The 17,529-nt window shown below is 47.4% G+C and overlaps 11 protein-coding genes across 11 annotated transcripts in view; 2 read left to right on the top strand and 9 right to left on the bottom strand.

The window, feature by feature from the left end:
* Positions 1 to 1,320: 1,320 nt before the first annotated feature.
* On the bottom strand, positions 1,321 to 2,043 carry SARC_08475 (hypothetical protein; the record flags this gene model as incomplete). Its single annotated transcript, XM_014297535.1, has 2 exons — positions 1,321 to 1,565; positions 1,679 to 2,043. Coding segments are annotated over 2 exons (610 nt in total), but the record flags the coding sequence as incomplete, so codon positions are not given.
* Positions 2,044 to 2,123: 80 nt separating this feature from the next.
* SARC_08476 (hypothetical protein) lies at positions 2,124 to 4,430 on the top strand (the record flags this gene model as incomplete). Its single annotated transcript, XM_014297536.1, has 6 exons — positions 2,124 to 2,129; positions 2,217 to 2,972; positions 3,036 to 3,287; positions 3,331 to 3,492; positions 3,556 to 3,827; positions 3,890 to 4,430. 6 exons carry the CDS (start codon positions 2,124 to 2,126, stop codon positions 4,428 to 4,430), a joined length of 1,989 nt encoding a protein of 662 aa, XP_014153011.1.
* A 235-nt stretch (positions 4,431 to 4,665) lies between these two features.
* Positions 4,666 to 5,097, bottom strand: SARC_08477 (hypothetical protein; the record flags this gene model as incomplete). The annotated part of the gene is made up of 1 exon (XM_014297537.1): positions 4,666 to 5,097. The coding sequence occupies one exon, from the start codon at positions 5,095 to 5,097 to the stop codon at positions 4,666 to 4,668; it is 432 nt and encodes a 143-aa protein (XP_014153012.1).
* A 6-nt stretch (positions 5,098 to 5,103) lies between these two features.
* On the bottom strand, positions 5,104 to 5,862 carry SARC_08478 (hypothetical protein; the record flags this gene model as incomplete). The annotated part of the gene is made up of 1 exon (XM_014297538.1): positions 5,104 to 5,862. One exon carries the CDS (start codon positions 5,860 to 5,862, stop codon positions 5,104 to 5,106), a length of 759 nt encoding a protein of 252 aa, XP_014153013.1.
* A 231-nt stretch (positions 5,863 to 6,093) lies between these two features.
* Positions 6,094 to 7,313, bottom strand: SARC_08479 (hypothetical protein; the record flags this gene model as incomplete). The annotated part of the gene is made up of 2 exons (XM_014297539.1): positions 6,094 to 6,162; positions 6,387 to 7,313. The coding sequence occupies 2 exons, from the start codon at positions 7,311 to 7,313 to the stop codon at positions 6,094 to 6,096; spliced, it is 996 nt and encodes a 331-aa protein (XP_014153014.1).
* A 719-nt stretch (positions 7,314 to 8,032) lies between these two features.
* On the top strand, positions 8,033 to 9,014 carry SARC_08480 (hypothetical protein; the record flags this gene model as incomplete). Its single annotated transcript, XM_014297540.1, has 1 exon — positions 8,033 to 9,014. The coding sequence occupies one exon, from the start codon at positions 8,033 to 8,035 to the stop codon at positions 8,972 to 8,974; it is 942 nt and encodes a 313-aa protein (XP_014153015.1). The 3' UTR covers positions 8,975 to 9,014.
* Positions 9,015 to 9,375: 361 nt separating this feature from the next.
* On the bottom strand, positions 9,376 to 9,952 carry SARC_08481 (hypothetical protein; the record flags this gene model as incomplete). The annotated part of the gene is made up of 2 exons (XM_014297541.1): positions 9,376 to 9,829; positions 9,890 to 9,952. The coding sequence occupies 2 exons, from the start codon at positions 9,950 to 9,952 to the stop codon at positions 9,443 to 9,445; spliced, it is 450 nt and encodes a 149-aa protein (XP_014153016.1). The 3' UTR covers positions 9,376 to 9,442.
* A 515-nt stretch (positions 9,953 to 10,467) lies between these two features.
* SARC_08482 (hypothetical protein) lies at positions 10,468 to 11,298 on the bottom strand (the record flags this gene model as incomplete). The annotated part of the gene is made up of 1 exon (XM_014297542.1): positions 10,468 to 11,298. The coding sequence occupies one exon, from the start codon at positions 11,296 to 11,298 to the stop codon at positions 10,468 to 10,470; it is 831 nt and encodes a 276-aa protein (XP_014153017.1).
* A 704-nt stretch (positions 11,299 to 12,002) lies between these two features.
* Positions 12,003 to 12,326, bottom strand: SARC_08483 (hypothetical protein; the record flags this gene model as incomplete). Its single annotated transcript, XM_014297543.1, has 1 exon — positions 12,003 to 12,326. The coding sequence occupies one exon, from the start codon at positions 12,324 to 12,326 to the stop codon at positions 12,003 to 12,005; it is 324 nt and encodes a 107-aa protein (XP_014153018.1).
* A 221-nt stretch (positions 12,327 to 12,547) lies between these two features.
* On the bottom strand, positions 12,548 to 16,219 carry SARC_08484 (hypothetical protein; the record flags this gene model as incomplete). The annotated part of the gene is made up of 5 exons (XM_014297544.1): positions 12,548 to 12,769; positions 13,876 to 14,063; positions 14,654 to 14,743; positions 15,353 to 15,412; positions 16,153 to 16,219. 5 exons carry the CDS (start codon positions 16,217 to 16,219, stop codon positions 12,605 to 12,607), a joined length of 570 nt encoding a protein of 189 aa, XP_014153019.1. The 3' UTR covers positions 12,548 to 12,604.
* Positions 16,220 to 16,532: 313 nt separating this feature from the next.
* Positions 16,533 to 17,529, bottom strand: part of SARC_08485 (hypothetical protein) — a gene marked incomplete at both ends in the record, with an annotated part of 12,449 nt that continues 11,452 nt past the window's right edge. Inside the window, 2 exons of the mRNA XM_014297545.1 lie at positions 16,533 to 16,649; positions 17,285 to 17,364. Of these exons, the coding sequence (XP_014153020.1) occupies positions 16,533 to 16,649; positions 17,285 to 17,364 (197 nt within the window). The remainder of the gene's footprint in view (positions 16,650 to 17,284; positions 17,365 to 17,529) is intronic.

Genomic DNA, 17,529 nt, shown 5'->3' on the forward strand with positions numbered 1-17,529 from the left:
ATAGAGGAAAGTCTCGATCAGCCCGCCACAATTGTCGACTTTATGTCATACAGAATCCGCGTAAATTCGAATTGTCCAGTGTGGCTCAACCATCTTCTCCACCCATATCATCGAAAAAGTAGCTGGTGTGAAAAAGGTCGGCTCGCAAGTCGCCATCGATGCTAATGAAATTTCTAAGGTGCTCAATAATTACGGCACTTTCACAATACTACATACCAGTAAGATGTCAGAACTGATCGAAAGTGTATACTGTTTATAAAGGTCTACGTACATTATAAACAAATCAAACACAATTAAGTCCGATGCGGTACTCACGGTGCCCCGAATCGTCTGCTGGTGAACCGTGCACGAAAATTTTCGTGTGGATTGAGTTTCGACACAACATGCCCCGAATCGTCTGCTGATGTACCGCGCATAATTATTATTTTCCGATTTTATGACGAAAACATTGTGATCGGTGTTGCGACGCAACATGTCCAGAATCGTCTGCTGATGTACCGCGCACGAAACCTTTTTTCCGATTTGTTTTGAAAAATATTGTGATCGGTGTTGAGACGCAACATGCACCGAATCGTCTGCTGATGTACCGTGCACGAAATTTTTTTGTGTGGATTGAGTTGCGACACAACATGTCCCGAATCGTCTGCTGATGTGCCGCGCACAAATTATTTTTTTCCGATTTTTTGAAGAAAACAATTATGATCGGTGTTGCGACGCAATATGTCCAGAATCGTCTGCTGATGTGCCGCGCACGAAACTTTTTTTCCGATTTTTGTTTGAAAAAGATTGCGATCGGTGTTGCGACGCAACATGCACCGAATCGTCTGCTGATGTACCGTGCACGATTTTTTTTGTGTGGACTGAGTTGCGACACAACATGCCCCGAATCGTCTGCTGATGTGCCGCGCACGAAACTTTTTGTATGGATTGGGTTGCGACACAACATGCCCCGAATCGTCTACTGGTGAACCGTGCACGAAAATTTTTGTGTAGATTGAGTTGCGACGCAACATGTCCAGAATCGTCTGCTGATGTACCGCGCACAAATTATTATTTTTCTCGATTTTTTGAAGAAAATGTATTCGATGTTGCGACACAACATGTCCAGAATCGTCTGCTGATGTGCCGCACACGAAACCTTTTTTTTCTAATTTTCTTGAAAACTCTTTTTAATTTTATTATATTTTTGATTTTCAAATTGCTATATAACTCACACACATACACACATACACTAACTACATACAAGTATGAACAATCGTATTTTGTGTAATAAAAGTATGAACGAAGCCACCCAGATGCTCGAACGCATCGTGCACATACCCAGTGTACCAGACGCCGAGTGGGAAAAGCTCGATGTCCTCCTCCAAGACACGCGATTTGGCAACGTCTCGGATGCCACGGTACATCGGATTGTACAAAAGGCGCAGGATAGCTGCGGGAATATTACGCCCGCACTGGTCCACGTATACGTTGCCATTGTGCGCGACTGTACGAACGTTCGTGGGCTACACGTGTCAGTCGGATCTTGGCTAGCCGAGCTTACGGTTCTTGTGGTCGTGTTTGCACTGTACAAGCGGACAAACGGGTTTGTGACAAAATAAAAATAAATCAGAGTTTTAAGAGTTTTAAGAGTCTTAATCACAAATACACCGAATAAACAGACTCGGTGACGACACACTTGGTCGTCACCGCGTCGTCGTTGTCGGCTGCCCCGTGATCGTCGCGCACCCAGTTCTCAATGTGGCGGTGCATCATCAGAGTGCGCACCTCATCCATCATGTCGGCGACGGGCGAGAACTGGTACGTGTTCTGGTCCGGGTACAGCACCACAGGCGCCAGTTCCACGACTTTCTTGCCGTACGCTCGTTCGACCATGTACTTGTAAATGTTTAGCTGCAGTGAGTAATGGTAGAACTTACAGTCCAGCACATGTTCAAGACCCGCCATACCGCTAAACTTCTTGAACGCCGGTGTAGGCGTCACGTCCTTGCACCGCTTCCAGTCGTAGATCAACAGATCACCGTCCTCATTCTCAAACACCATGTCGATGGACCCTGCGAGGTTGTCGGTCTCGCTGAACACGCGCCACTCGGACCGGTAGGGTTTAGAGTTTTTTTTTGCTGATGGATGTAAATTGCGAGTTCTCAAACTCGTCATTGTACACGGGACGCGACGCCAGTCCCGACAGTTTGTCTTCATCCTCTTCGCCAAAATAGGTTTTAAAGAACACGTTCTTCACACTACTCTTGAACTGGATCAGCCGTGCCCTTGCGACCGATCAGGGGTCGGGTAGTGTGGCCATCGGCTTAGAGGCCGGGTACAGCACCCAGGGTGACCAGTGCGTTGCGGTCGGCATCAACGCCGGCAAGACGGACCAGGGCACCGACAGTGTGGCGGTGAGTACGGGAGCCGGGATGAAATATCAGGGCATCAATGCGGTTGCCGTAGGCCGTTCCGCGGGCCGCGAGCGCCAGCTCGAGCAGGGTGTGGAGGTGGGCAGAGAAGCCGGTGAAACTGACCAGGGGTCGCGGGCCGTGGCTGTGGGCAGCTCGGCGGGCCAGACGAGCCAGAGCGAGTGTGCGATTGCCGTTAGCGACAACAGCGTTAGGCTTAACCAGGGAAGGTCGGCAATTGCCATGGGTGACAATACCGGTGAGACTGCACAGGGTGAGTATCGTGTGACCCTGGGGTCAAACTCGGGCAAGACTGACCAGGGTATCAGTTCTATTGCAGTGGGCGACCAGGCTGGGTTCGCGACCCAGGGGGTCAAGTCCGTAGCTATCGGCTACCAGTGCGGGTACACAGACCAGGGTTTAGACGCCGTGGCCATAGGCAATATCGCCGGCCACACGACCCAGGCCGACTTTACAGTGGCGGTGGGTACCCAGGCTGGTAGATTGCGCCAGCTGCTGCAGGGCGTTGCCGTTGGTGCAAATGCCGGTGAGGCAGACCAGGGTGTTCGCGCAGTGGCCGTTGGTAGTTCGACGGGCCAGTCTAACTAGGGTGAGTGTGCCGTTGCTATAAGCGACAAATAGGGCAATGATTCGCAAGGTATCTCGGGGGTTGCTATTGGTAATAATGCGGGTTCCATCACCCAGAGCGAAAACGCAATCGCGGTCGGGACAAAGTCCGGCTTCACCATTCAGGGTATGGATGCAATCGCCGTGGGTACCACAGCGGGCAGTGAAAACCAGGGCTCGAATGCCGTGGCGCTCGGACGAACGGCTGGCGAGATGTCTCGATGGGGTAGCTATAGGTATGGATACTGGCAAGACCAACCAGGGCCCGTATGCGGTCGCCATTAGCAGCTTGGCTGGTCGGACCAACCAGGGTGCAAGCTCAGTGGCCATAGGCAACAGCGCCGGCCACACGACCCAGGCCGACTTTACAGTGGCGGTGGGTACCCAGGCTGGTGGATTGCGCCAGCTGCTGCAGGGCGTTGCCGTTGGTGCAAATGCCGGTGAGGCAGACCAGGGTGTTCGCGCAGTGGCCGTTGGTAGTTCGACGGGCCAGTCTATCTAGGGTGAGTGTGCCGTTGCTATAGGCGACAGCTAGGGCAATGATTCGCAAGGTATCTCGGGGGTTGCTATTGGTAATAATGCGGGTTCTATCACCCAGAGCGAAAACGCAATCGCGGTCGGGACAAAGGCCGGCTTCACCACTCAGGGTATGGATGCAATCGCCGTGGGTACCACAGCGGGCAGTGAAAACCAGGGCTCGAATGCCGTGGCGCTCGGACGAACGGCTGGCGAGATGTCTCGATGGGGTAGCGGTATGCGGTCGCCATTAGCAGCTTGGCTGGTCGGACCAACCAGGGTGCAAGCTAAGTGGCCTTTGGGTCGTACGCGTGTTCCAATGCGTCGTCCGATCGGTCCGTGACACTCAACAGGACCGGTGTGGCGCTCTTCAACGGGGTGGATAACTTGTTTATGGTTAAGCCGGTCCGCAACGCAGCGGGTCCCAATGCGCTGACTTACAACCCTGCGACAGGCGGGATTACATACTCGACGTCGACCGCACAGACCCAGGAAAACATAGTTGACTTTACACGCGACGCGGGCAGTATCCTCGACCAGCTGGTGGTCAAGGAGTTTATTGACGATTGGTTGTCGGCTGAGAAGGCTAAGGGAGTGTCGCTCCCAGCGTTTGAAAACGATACGGTGGTGGTTCAGCAGATGTATGCCGACTACGTGGCAAAGACTGCGAGTGTCCCTAAGGGGATTGTAGACAAGAACGAGACATACTTTGGGTTCATGGCCGAAGAATTGCAAACTGTGATGCCCGAGCTCGTGTATGACGACATGAGTGGCAAGGCGCTAGACGTTAAGTGGAATAATATTATGGCACTACTAGTGGTAGAGAACCAGCGTTTGCGCGCAGAAATGAGCACTCGGTTTGCGGCGATTGAAGCTAAACTCGAAAGTTTCTAAACCCTAAACCCTAAGTATTATAATTTATAACGGAATATGACATTTTATCACCCAAATCAATAAACCTAACCCAGGCGATAATGTTTTTGTAAAACCCTAAAAGCCAAACATGGTAATTGAATAAAAACCTACTCAGTTCATTTGTATTAACTTAGCATACATTTTTCTGCGTTCCTAAAGGTGTGATTATGAAGAGACTAGTGGTGAGTGTGGCTTATAAAAAAACCCTCAGAATCTAGTACGCGCAATCCGTGAATATCCACTTCTGATCCTCGTAGACCTCGGATTTCCTCTGCACCATCAACTTGACTATATCAAACGAAGAGTAGTCCACAAGAATATAGTCGTTCATGCTGCTCACAATATAACCCCCGGAAAAATACCAGGCTGACCACAGCTCACTGGTAATGTCTATCAAAATGTTGTCACCGTCAGTACCGAGCTCCGGTTCTCCTGCAATCTTGTACAAGCCATTGTGACTCAGGCGGAAAGAGTCAGTGTTGCCAATGTACCAACGCACGGTAGGCTTCTCTAGAGTCATGTGCAGATCGTCGCCTTCACCCACGGTCAGATACCCCGGGGGCCGTGTCGCTGACGTGTGTAATGTGACAGTACTTGCTCGCTGGTGCATCACAGTCACCGCCGTCGTAGGAACAGCTGGCCACATTGCACGCTACATCGCACATGCCGTCTGCAATGTAGTAGTCGAATACGCACAGTCCGACTCTGGTGCGGTCATTCCGTCACAGTTCCCCAGATCAAAGCCGCAGAATGCCGTATAGCAAGCGTCGTCACAGAACCCGTCCCCCATCCAGTCCGCCGGGCAACCGGGGCAGCTCTCGCTACCACTGCTACTTCCGGTGTCCTCCTCAGTCTCATCATTTCCGGTAATGTAGTTGATAGCCCCCACCACATTCTCCACTTCGTTCACAACACTGTCCAACGTTTCTAGTGCGCCCGTAACCGGGCTCAAAGCCCAGGACACGGCGGTTTCTACAATTGGAATGCCGTCTACGGCATCCGTTACCGTATCAACAAATCCTGATACGGCGTCGATTACGGCACCAAAGAAACGCGGGTGAACGGTAACCTCCAGATAGCCTTTGTGACCAGGACGCGTGTCATTGCCCATACTGCGGCGCGTACGGGCCATGGCACCGTTGACCATGCGGGTGTGTACGCTGACGGATGATATATTGCGTAGTACACAGGCCAGATCCGCGATAATGGCCTCGGTTCGCGTTTCGTTAACAAACTGCGTGGACACGGCAATGTCTACCGCGGTAAGTGAAGCAAACTGTGGTACAATACGGTGTGTCGGGATGACGGGGACGGGAACGGCAAAGAGCACGGCAACAGCAACGGCAAAGGGCACGGCAACAGCAACGGCAAACGTTGTAACCAACAATGCTGCTAGTGTTGCAAAAATCATTATCAAAGCTGTAGGGGTTTAGGATTTTAGAGAACTTTTGCTGTTGCTTTTTAGTATGTTTCTATGTTTTTGAGTCTGCGAATTCTGGTGTAAAATGAGTTTGGCATTTTATACTATTTTCGGGAGGTACGTGACGGGGGGGGGGGGGGGTTCATCAATCAGCCACATCTGATGAGTCGCCGAACAAACATCAATACAAAACCCTAAACCCTAACCCCTTTACTCAGGGTTTTAGGGTTTAGGGATTTTGTGGCGCACATACTCATGTTCCACCGTAAAACCACTGAGTGATTCTAACCCCTAAAGGAAAAAAAAACAGGGCTTAAACTTTTGCAGCCAACACTCGGTTTGAAAACGATTCATTTTATTTACCAATGCACGTGTTTTAGGGTTTAGTGTTAACTTAGCATACAAATTCCTATATGTTGCTACAGCGATTTGTGACGGCGCCTTCTAGATGCAGTCTACAAAATGCCACTTTTGGTCCTCGTACTCGATAAATTTGCCGGCAATCATCAACATACCACATCGGCGCTGGAGTAGTTGACCACAATATAATCGTTCGCCACGCTCTGAATAAAGACCTGTTCCTTCATGATCCACTTGTTGTTCGGTGCGGTCTTGCTCGTGTTGACGGTGAGTCGGAAATTGTCGCCATTCGTACCCGGGACAGTGGTGTCCTCAGCCATCAGATACTTTGCACCGCGACGCATAGTAAACTCGGTATCGGAAACATACTCAATCATCCAGCGGTCCGTTTTCTTGGTGACCATATCAGCCTTGTTGTTGACAATGTCGAGGTACTGGTTCAGTGTGTCGTCGGGATGCGTAATGCGACACTCCTTTACCACCATAGTCGGTGTGTCCTGGTCGCCACCATTGTTATTGTTGACAGTGTTGCCGCCGCCATTGTTGTTGACCGTGTTGCCGCCGCCGTTCGTGACACCAATGGACGTGTCAATGACTAGATCTCCGGCAACCGTGTTACCGTCAATATAAATGTTGTTGACATTATTGACAACGGTCTCATACATACGCGGGTCGATGCGGACTTCAAGATAGCGCATCTCCTGTGGCTCAGCCGCGGCGGGGGCAATGGGTATAGCGCGGGCCATCTGGTCCACGTTTTCAGCGTCAATCTCGTAGACTATAGCTCCAGGGTCAGATTTGGCGATGTACTCGACCAGGCTAAACACCATGTAATCCGTAACAGTCGCGTTCGAAGTATGGGCCACGAGACCAATGTTCAGCACCATAGTGTTCGTGTCCGGGGCGAAGAGTGTCATGGGGAACACGAACGGCTCGTAAATGACCGAAGGTTGAACGTCGTCGGTCACCCGGGCGTAGGGGTGAATGGTCGGCGCCGCGGCAGCGGTAAAGGGCATCATAGACTGGACCACCAGGCACGCGGTGGCGGCGGCAAAGATCGGGTTGGTATAGCGGTAAAGCATTTTTTGTTTTAGGGTTGAAGATTACTGGGGTTTGAGGCTGGGTTGTTCTTTCTAGGGCTACTTTTAGTGTGTTGGGGTAAATCGATTTTTCTTCGGCAAGGTTTTAGGGAATTTAGGTTTTGTTTGTTTTGTTATAAGGAAAAAAGTTAAAGTGTGAACGATACAGTGAATCTACATGCGAGTTATTTAGCCGGTTGTTTGGAGTCACGCTCCACTAAAACGACAGTGCTAAAAAATAACCCTAAAACCTAATCGCGAGCACCAACCATGTCCGAACGGTGAACCCCCCACCAAACTGGAGGCTCTCTATACGTATATGTATATATAAGTGGGTTTTGCATCTCACCCAACACACTTTAAATATACACCGAGCGAGTGAGAGTGAAGAAGAAAAAGTGGAACAATCAACAACGCCAATAATGCTTGAACTTCTGAGATTGCTTTGTGTGTGGAAACACAAGACTAAGGTTGCCTTTGATGCCACCTCTCAAAACCTGGTTGGAGTCCTAGGGGGAAGCCAAAATTTAATGGAAAAGTCTAAACTTTGCGCTGCGGCACACGAATCCTATACGAGGTTCGAGAAACGTATTCTCTTTTGTGAGCACCTCTGCCAGATGATTCGGAACAGATACACCTTGCCACCACTTGAGATGATTGGTCCCGCGGATGACTTGTATGGGCGTATTTGTAACCGATTGAGGTATGGTAGAAATACCTTGATGGCGAGACATGTACATCTTCAGAGCGAACTTAAATTGTTGATGGCGCAGATGGCGTGTGTAGACGCTGGGATCCATGTAAAACTAGTCGCGTGTACTAACATCAAGCGAAACTTGGAAGATCAGGCCACACTTGTACCGATGATGGCGGGATTTGGTGACATGCTTCGCTTCATCCACACCGAGCCCGACTGTGTGCATGATGTGTGTATGGAGGTTGTAGTAACAACCCTAACCACACCACTACCAATACACCCAGATACACCGCCGCCTGTATCCATAGTGTTGTCGGACGACGCTGTGACCGAACCAACAACTACAACATCATCACCGTCCTCATCAACAACAACAGCCCCACCAATACCCGATACTCCACCACCTGTAACCGTAGCGTTGTCGGACGACGCTATGATTGGAACAACTCTTACACTACAGCCACCGATACCAAATGCATATGCGCTCTCGGGGCTGCCGTATGTTACCGTGACCCGAAAAAGAAAGTATATGATGGGTTATACGGGGGAATACAGACGAGATGGTTATTACCGTGCAAGAGAATATCTGTTAAGCAACCCCAGGCGGCCTAACTGTAGTGTCCTAGTTTCGTCGATTGGTCTAAATCGAACCTCGGGACAGTCGGTAGTTCATAAACTCCAGAAGCTAATCAACGAAAAACCCGGGCTCTTTTCGGGTTTGGACGTGAAACATGAAGAGGGTGAGCTGAAGAAGGAGATATCGGTGATAATTCGCGAATATTACAACCTCCGTACTGGGAAGTACAACCTTGAGCACAATAGCCCACTTTGTAAAGCATTGTTTGTAAAATTCCTGATTCGGGACTGCAATGATGGTCTCATGGAAATGATGGCGTTTAAAACCCTGTTTGACGAGTGCTGGATCTCGAACAATGCGCTAGCCAACAACAACAGTGTAGGAGTGTAGAGGTAGACGTCGGCATATACATATATAAAGTCAATAAAACGAACTCTAAAACAATGCGCTAGCCAACAACAACAGTGTAGGAGTGTAAAGGTAGACGTCGGCATATACATATATAAAGTCAATAAAACGAACCCTAAAACAATGCGCTAGCCAATAACAACCGTGTAGGAGTGTAGAGGTAGACGTCGGCATATACATATATAAAAGTCAATAAAACGAACCCTAAAACAATGCGCTGACAACAAAATAGTGGGGTAGAGTTGTAGGAGTTTCGGTATATACATACATAAAGTCAATGAACCGAACCCTAAAACAATACGCTGACAACAATATAGCGGGGTAGAGTTGTAGAGTCTCAGTATATACATACCCAAAGTCAATAAACCGAACTTTAGGGTAAAGTCTATTTCTTTTATTTAAAGATTCAAAGGTAAACCCACCTTAGGGTTTTAGGGGTTTAGATCCACCTCAAAACAATTCCAGCTCGTTGATCTTGAACGAAATCGGTACACCGGCATTCTCGTCTAGAAGGCTACGTGCAATAATAATATGCACGCAGTGTGCCAAGTCCCAAGATTTTATGAAGTGTATAAAGTATTGCACCGCGTTCGGGACACGCGTGGTTTGGGGGATAACACTCAGAATATCAGCCAAGCAAATTGAAGTTTTAGGGCAAACTTCCTCTCCAAAGACCACGCCACTCTCATACAGATGTAGACATCGCGGAACCATATCTTCCTGAATACCCATACTTTGGATATTCTGCGAGGTGGGAATCATTTCGAAGGGGTCAAACTCACCACTAACAATTAGTTGTTGGAGCATACTGCGGTCGGACGCAAGTTCTCGATCGAACTCAGATTCCAGGTCGAACGCAGATTAAACATAGAGGATTTGCGAGTCTCTCGTATCCACCAATTGCGGGGGTGTGTCATTACTACTGACACGTCTGGCAGTTTCGGCTCGAGTTACCGGCATTATCGTTATTTGTATTGGTATAACTGTTTATACAATTGATCGTATGGAATATTATGACCCAATGTGGTCGATATATATATCCCAAACAACCGGGTTTCTTGTGGGGTGGTCCACCAATCAAGGTTGAACCGTCGACCACCCCACTGCGCTGGTCCAAGTACCAGCTTGTTTTGTTTTTGGTTGTTTTCCTATGTTTTCAGGGTTTAGGGTGTTTTTGTTGTTGTTGTTAATTTTGAGAAGAGGACAAGAGTCGGGTTTTATGTTTTGTTAATGTTTTAGGGGGTTTTTTAAAATGTTTAGGGTTAGGGTTTAATGAGAAGAAGAGACAAGAGCCGGTTGTTATGTTTAGGGGCTTTATTAACAAGAATGGAAGGGGTTAGGGTTTGTTATTGGGGTTTGGGGGAGACTTGAGATATTTCATCACGAATAACTTTTATTAACAACAAATATATATACTCTCACGGTATGTCCGTTACTGATGTGCCTATCGCAAATGGCCTTGTGCTCTCTTTTGCTCAAAATTCAAAGTGAAGGGGGAACTTCAGGTATTTCATCACAGTGCGCTTAAACTCGGAGTGTTGGTACCAATCGACGTTATTGTCGAGAATCCTTGTTTTGTGTTCATCTTCTTCAAATATCTGTCTGACCATAAACTTAATGTTGGGGCTCACTCGGCGCCACACAGCTTGGGTGCTGGCATCGACCGGTTTGTGGGTCTCGACAAGTCGGAGGTTTTTGGCGTTTTGGGGAACGCGATCCGGTAGTTCCGGTACTCGAAGGAATAGGACCGACGGTGGCAGCTGTTCCAAATCGTGCCCGTTCTGACACACACAGAGGGCCTTCAATTGAGGGAATTTGGATAACAAGTGCATGTTGCGTACTTTGAATGTAAACGTAAGGGACTCAATGCTGTCTACGCCCGGTAAATAACGGGTGAGGTCCTCTGTAAATGCGTAACTGTTAACGTGCCGCACCGAGTTGTTCTGGGGAACCTTGTCCAAATAGACAGGGTTACAAGTCATAGGTCTCAAAAGACGGGTGGGTTCCGAAACCTGAATGTACTGGGAGAAGGCGAGCGACGTATCTTCCATGTCTCCATGATGTTCTTCCATCATCACTGGTGCCGGGTGTGAGCTCAAGTACTTGGCCAGAAGTCCCTCGTCCTTGATTACATGGCGTAGCTCATAGACAATGTGCGTAAGAGCGTACGGACGCGAGAACCGGACATCTGACGAACCACCGGTTCGAACAAACTCATCAAGCGCACCTTCGTTGTCATCCAAGTGTTCAGATGACCGCGGCACGGCCATTACCGATTGATGGCGATCGGCAGCGTTTAAAGACATTGTCCTGTAGGATTTCAGAAGGTAGAGAAGTCATGGTTGGAGTAGCGGGTCTTGTGGTTGTTATTAATGTAGAGAGACTAAGAGAGTGGTGTTGAGCTGGATCGGGACTACGGTTTTATACTAGCCGCGTCGGCAAAATGAAGCACCGATCATGGGTGGTTGACCGGTGAGGGGCGATCGGTGAACCACCCCCGACTACAGCCCAATCCCAAACCGGCTAGAGAAACCCCCCAAACCCTAAAACATTAACAATGACTCGTGCATACAACACTCGTGCATACAACACACGTGGTTTAGGGTTTTAGGGGTTTTTTTTGTTGTTAAAGGGTTTTAGGGTTTAGGGTTTGTTTTTTTATAGGGTTTTAGGGTTAAAAGGGTTCAGGGTCGGGTTTAGGGTCTAGGCTTTATTGAGAAGAAGAGAAACGAGTCTTTTGTTTATAAGAGAAGTGTGTCAGGTTACAAACCAAGATACTTTGTTCACGGGCGCCAGGAAAATGCCTCAAGGTCCGCTGTTCCCCGGTTTTCAAGTGGAGATCGGGACTCGCAAGTTCGCAGTATCCGCAGAGCAGTGTACACCATGTTTTCAGCCACGACATTGTGGTTCAAATTGGCATTGTGCACGATCCGATGGTCCTCGGCCCACGCACTTGGAGTGTTGGGAGTATAGGTCCTGAATTTTCGGTAGCCGCTGTCGGTTTGGCTGGCTAGTCCCCACGCATACTCGTGATTAAAATGGCCAGCACAAGAACCGCAAACGCCCACACGTCCACATCATAGGCATTTACCTCTCCGTCGTACGGGACCTTGCTTTGCTCCTTGTTAGTAACGACCAAAGGGTGAAAGTACAAGGGAGTGCCCACCAAGTTACTCAGGTCAATGTCATCCACCTTCATATATGTCTCAAGATCGATGAGTGTGGCCACAACGTCCCCTTTATCAGATTGACCACCATAGTCCGCTCGGGTGGTAGCAGTGGTGGCGGTGGCTGCGGACAACGACACTGCTGAGCGTACACATATATTGTCCATCTTAATGTCGCGATGGACATAGCCTGCAGCAGAACGGCATCCAACGGGAGTGATGTGTGCCAATCGGTACATAAAACAGCACGGGTTCACCCTACACAGGCAAAATAAGCATCCAACTGAAAATGTGAAGATTCGAAGTCCTGCATGTGATAACACGGGTACCTCTTACAGATACACCTAAATACTCAACGGAAATTACACAAACTTCCAAATCAAACTCTGTTCCTGCGTCCATGTTTACACATGCCCTGTTTGAGTAGCTTTCTACTTTATCTGTGTTAGTGCAGGTGTACAGCCGCAGCCAGCAGCACAGAAGGGAACCCGCCTGGCGGTAGCAGATTCTTAAGTGTGACTGCTGAGCCGGCGAAGTGAATGTGCGCTTTGAAGTAGTCGTCTCGTTCGGCTTCCATGGTCACGTTCTTGAGGGGCATGTCCCCTTTCCTCTGTAGTATGCCATGATACGAGCATCAATGCATAAGTATAGAGTAGTACAGCCACGCTTACCACGCTTTAAGTAAACTTAAGTAGACAGCGGGATGAATTAATGTCCAATATATGCTCAAACTGGCGCCCTTATAATATGCATATCCCAGTTCTAAAGTACTTCATGCTGAGTATTAGCAGAAAAAAAAATGAGAGTTTTACAAAACAAAAAGCTAAATATTAGAAGAGAAAACGGGAGCCTTACAAAAACAGAAATCTGAATATTAGGAGGAAAATAGAGAGCCTTACAAAAAAAAAAGCTGAATAGTAGAAGGAAAAATGGGAGGTTTACAAAAACAAAAAGACGAATAGTAGAAAGAAAAATGGGAGGTTTACAAAAACAAAAAGACGAATAGTAGAAAGAAAAATGGGAGGTTTACAAAAACAAAAAGACGAATAGTAGAAGGAAAATTGGGGGCCTTACAAATACAAAAAGCTGGATATTAGTAGGAAAAATGGGAGCTTTACAACACCCAGTAAGAGAAAGTAGGAGGCAATTGCTAATTGTGGATACAGGAGCAGCGTGGTGCTCTCGCTATAACCCTTTTTGCCCAATCTCACACCAAAGAATGCGACTCAGGACACCTGCGTTACATAGTGCGCGCATCGTAAAATGTAAGCTTAATTCTTCCAACTGTATGTTTTTATGCTACAAAGAAGGATGCTTCCCTGAAGTACATGTAATAAAACTATTTCACAACGACGTTGCGAGCTCTAGCTATATGTAAAACAATATACGTGGAGCCATTTCCAATCACCTCTCTTCACACATATCAACGAAACATATGACCTCATACAACTATGAAGGACTATATAACTTTAATAATGTATGATACCGTACACATGTGATGAGGAATGCGTTTTCCGGACAACGGTGAATGGGTGTCTTTCGCGGGCTGCCTGTACTGTCCATTCTATAGATACACACAAACATACATGTACACATACATGAACTCCATATACACACCCCCAGTGGCACTTGATCATGAAGTGTTGTGTACTAAGGGTCTACTTGTCTACAGCCAACAAGTCACTCTACACATTCTGACGCAAAACATCGCCATACCTGTGGCACCAGCCACTGGGCTATCATCGCCATGTCTCGTAGAAACCACTCACTGTCACCCTCATGGTTAACTAGGCCTGTAGAACTAGACATGGTGTTTTTTATGATCTTCTCAAATTTCTCTATCTCTGCCAATTCAGTGGGCTCTAAATCCCGTTTCTGCTTTTCGGCGTACTTTTTCCGCATATCTGGATTTGAGCGTATATGGAGGGGGCGTCACCAAAAAATTGTCAATAGGTATTTGAAAACTCGAGAAAAGTCGGAATGATGAGATGCAGTGTGGTCGCAGATGTGGTTCGGTACTGTTCCTCAGCACAAGGTCAGAGTACTAGACACACAACAGTTGCATTTACCCACAAACCATGTACAGCATATACACATACACATACACACACTAACTCGCAAACTTCGTAGCGAGCCAATAACATAAGTGAGTGTGGCGGTGTGTGTCGGCTGGTGGCGAGTTACATATTACAAACTGGCACTAAAGTACTCGGCAGTTGCATAGTACCATCATGTCATTAGTAACCAGAAATAGACACCAGTATAGCCACAGATGAAATCGTGTTTTTCGTCGTAAGGTTAAATTCCTCCTCTCAAAAGAGGACCCCCTTAGAAGCAATTGTACGTACGGTGCTGCCAATGCGTATGAGGACGTTTGTCTTAAGTAATGTACGCGGGTATGGGGTGAATTATTATTGTGTATTGGTCATATTTTCGATGTGGTGGTGCTCCGGTGATTATCGTTTCTTCTGTATTCTTGATACAAGCCACATACTCATGCGTCCCTTGACACCCATAGTGTGCTGCTGCCGCACGGGCACCAACAGAGTGACGGCCGCTGTGGCCCAATCAGAATGCCCCTCTTCTGCGAGTGTCAAGTGGTGGTATTGAGAGTAAGTTACATATTCGTGGCTGTACATGGTACTAATTGTAATCATGAACATAGGTACGATACCTCGGCTGTAATGCTTTCTTGTACGAACCGAACACTGGAGTTGGGGCAATTGAAGCTCACCGGTGTGCGATATGAGAGAGAGACAGAGTTGTCGGTAGGGCCTTATTTGATGAATATGATGTAAATTTGACAGACATTTTGGAGATACACAAATGCTTAATCACAGAAGGAGTAACCAGACTTGATTTAAGGTTATTTTTCGCAAGCACAACTATTTCGCGCGCTACATATAGTGTACGTTGCAATCACTGGCGAATTGCAATGCACCGAATTGCAGAGCAGCAGATCACTTAGAGCAGACAGCCTGACCCCACACGCACTTACCAGTCGGTGAATACCTACATACAGTCGCACGCATACAATTAGCTCACTCCATCCATATCACCATCTCCTACAGTTTTAGTGATCTGTCTACATGTGTACATCAATACACAGTACGTGCTCATGTAGACCGGCATAGCGCACCATAGTGCACCTCTTATGGGAAGATATTTGGCCACTTTGTATAGAACGACTTACCAGGCAGAGCTAGGTACGACAGGTATCCGATATCCAGCAGTTTCTGACGCAGCAGTTGAACTGTATGTGCGCGCGAGCATGTTATGTTTGATACAGGTTTAGATCCACGGATACACATACACTACTCAGGCTCAACCGGCCTCACATGTGGGGAGTGGGTAGGAGACCATTGTTCTATGCTTGTTGTTTTTGTTTCTGTATATAGGTTCTACGCGACAGTATCCGGATGAGGTGAATATAGTGTAGGCCAGGCCCAGGGATTCATTCAGTCTTTGTGAGTATCATCCAAGAGCTTAAGCCGCAAATAGGTGTAGTGCAATGGGTATCGTAGAGTGACAGGGGTATATAGTGAGTTGGGTGATGGGTATTTAATACCGTATGGAATACGACAGATTAAGCCAACGAAATGGCAGCCAGTACGGTCTTTTAAATGCATACATACGCATACTTGATAGGTACGGGTCGAATACCTAGTGTGTAGAAGGACACACACACAAGCACACCCACCTATAGTTGTATATCTGTAGCAGCATACTAGTAGTATCACGTGTAGCAATTGTATATATACACTTTTTATACTTAGGCATGGTATAAACTGTCTTTTGCCCAACTTGGATACATGCTGATTATGTACCTACACCGATGCCGATGCCAATCCCGACCAAGATATCGTCATCTTCTCTCTAAAAGCCTGAGACACACTAAATTTAAATAAACAGCCAGAGCTTGAATGCCATTGGACGTTCTGAATGCGTGCCTTGTACCTACCTGCCAACATGTGCCATATACCATATACCTACCTGCTAACATGTGCCCATCCGGATGTTGAAGTATGTTCTGTATCTTTGCATCCTCTTCACGTGACATCTGCATCCAACAACGAATAGACTTCTCAGTGTCGGGAGACACACACGTAACAGAAATACTTTGTATAGCTCTAGGTACACCAGCACGCGCAGATTTGGATTTGGATTAGGGTTCTTTTATGTACACGATGTACATGCATGGCCACAACGGCCCTCGCGCTATAACAACTTCTCCACTACAGAACGTATCCACAAAAGAACGATATCTGCATCTCAATTCCAGTTGTTGTACGGTCACCGTGAAGCCTCACTATCGTCTATGTATTGTCAAGACCTGCACGATACTGGTGATGCCGCATACAGGCACTTGCTACTTACACGACTGGTTTGAGAGCGCCGGGAAGACCTGTCTGTTGCCGCCTGCGGTTGGTATAGCCTGAAAGAGTGCCGGGCGCGGCACTGTAGTATCTCTTGTTTGAAGCTGAAGGGCCCTAAAGTAAAATACAGCACGAGATATGTACACGAAAATCGAAACATAGCATGAGAAATCTATACGAAAATTGGGTCGGGTATAGTTTTCAATTTGGAGGGGAATCGGAGAAGGTTCGTAGAGAAAATGTGAATTGCAGCTGCAAAATTACGGTCCGTGTAAGCTAGATAAATAAAGTTGTGCCTTCTCAGAACGGAACAGTATGGTGCAAAACCCTTTTAGATACAGAAACGAGTCCACAGCGTACCAGTGTAGAACCTGCAATAGTGAATGAATACAAACACTCATTGTAGCCGCTTGTCCGTACCCCTGGCAACCTGTGACTATTTTTAATTCGAGAGTATTTGAGGTCCGTCTGCTCTCCAAAGCTTTAGAGGCCCACGACGTTACGAACTTGGCCATGCGCACAGTGCACTTCAAATGCCTGTATACATTTCTGCGTACACAATGCCTGTTTACATTCATACACACAATTCTTCACATGGAGCGGATACATATGTTCTGAGATATTCACAAAAAGGGTTCACATCTCCGTAAACGTTTACTTTTTCACCTATCTCCACAATGAGCCTCTAACGAGTTTAACTATAGAGTTTGCATATTTTTCTATGAGTATTCGTACCTGCTATAGTGCACCAGATGCTCGCCTGCATCTCGTGGGCCTGGATTCGGTTGGGTAGCAGTCTTGCCGCCGTTCGACAGTAGTCCTCGAGAATCTGGGTGAGGATGAGAAAAAACGTTAGAGACCCAACTAGAGATTAGCAGTAGACGAAGCTCAGATCACTCACAGTAGCCATTTCTGAATCGCTATAAATTATTCATAGGGAATCGACTGCTTACAGACTGATATATATATGTATACACACACACACACACACACA

The sequence above is a fragment of the Sphaeroforma arctica genome, assembly GCF_001186125.1.
Source record: "Sphaeroforma arctica JP610 unplaced genomic scaffold supercont1.767, whole genome shotgun sequence".
Lineage (NCBI taxonomy): Eukaryota > Ichthyosporea > Ichthyophonida > Sphaeroforma > Sphaeroforma arctica.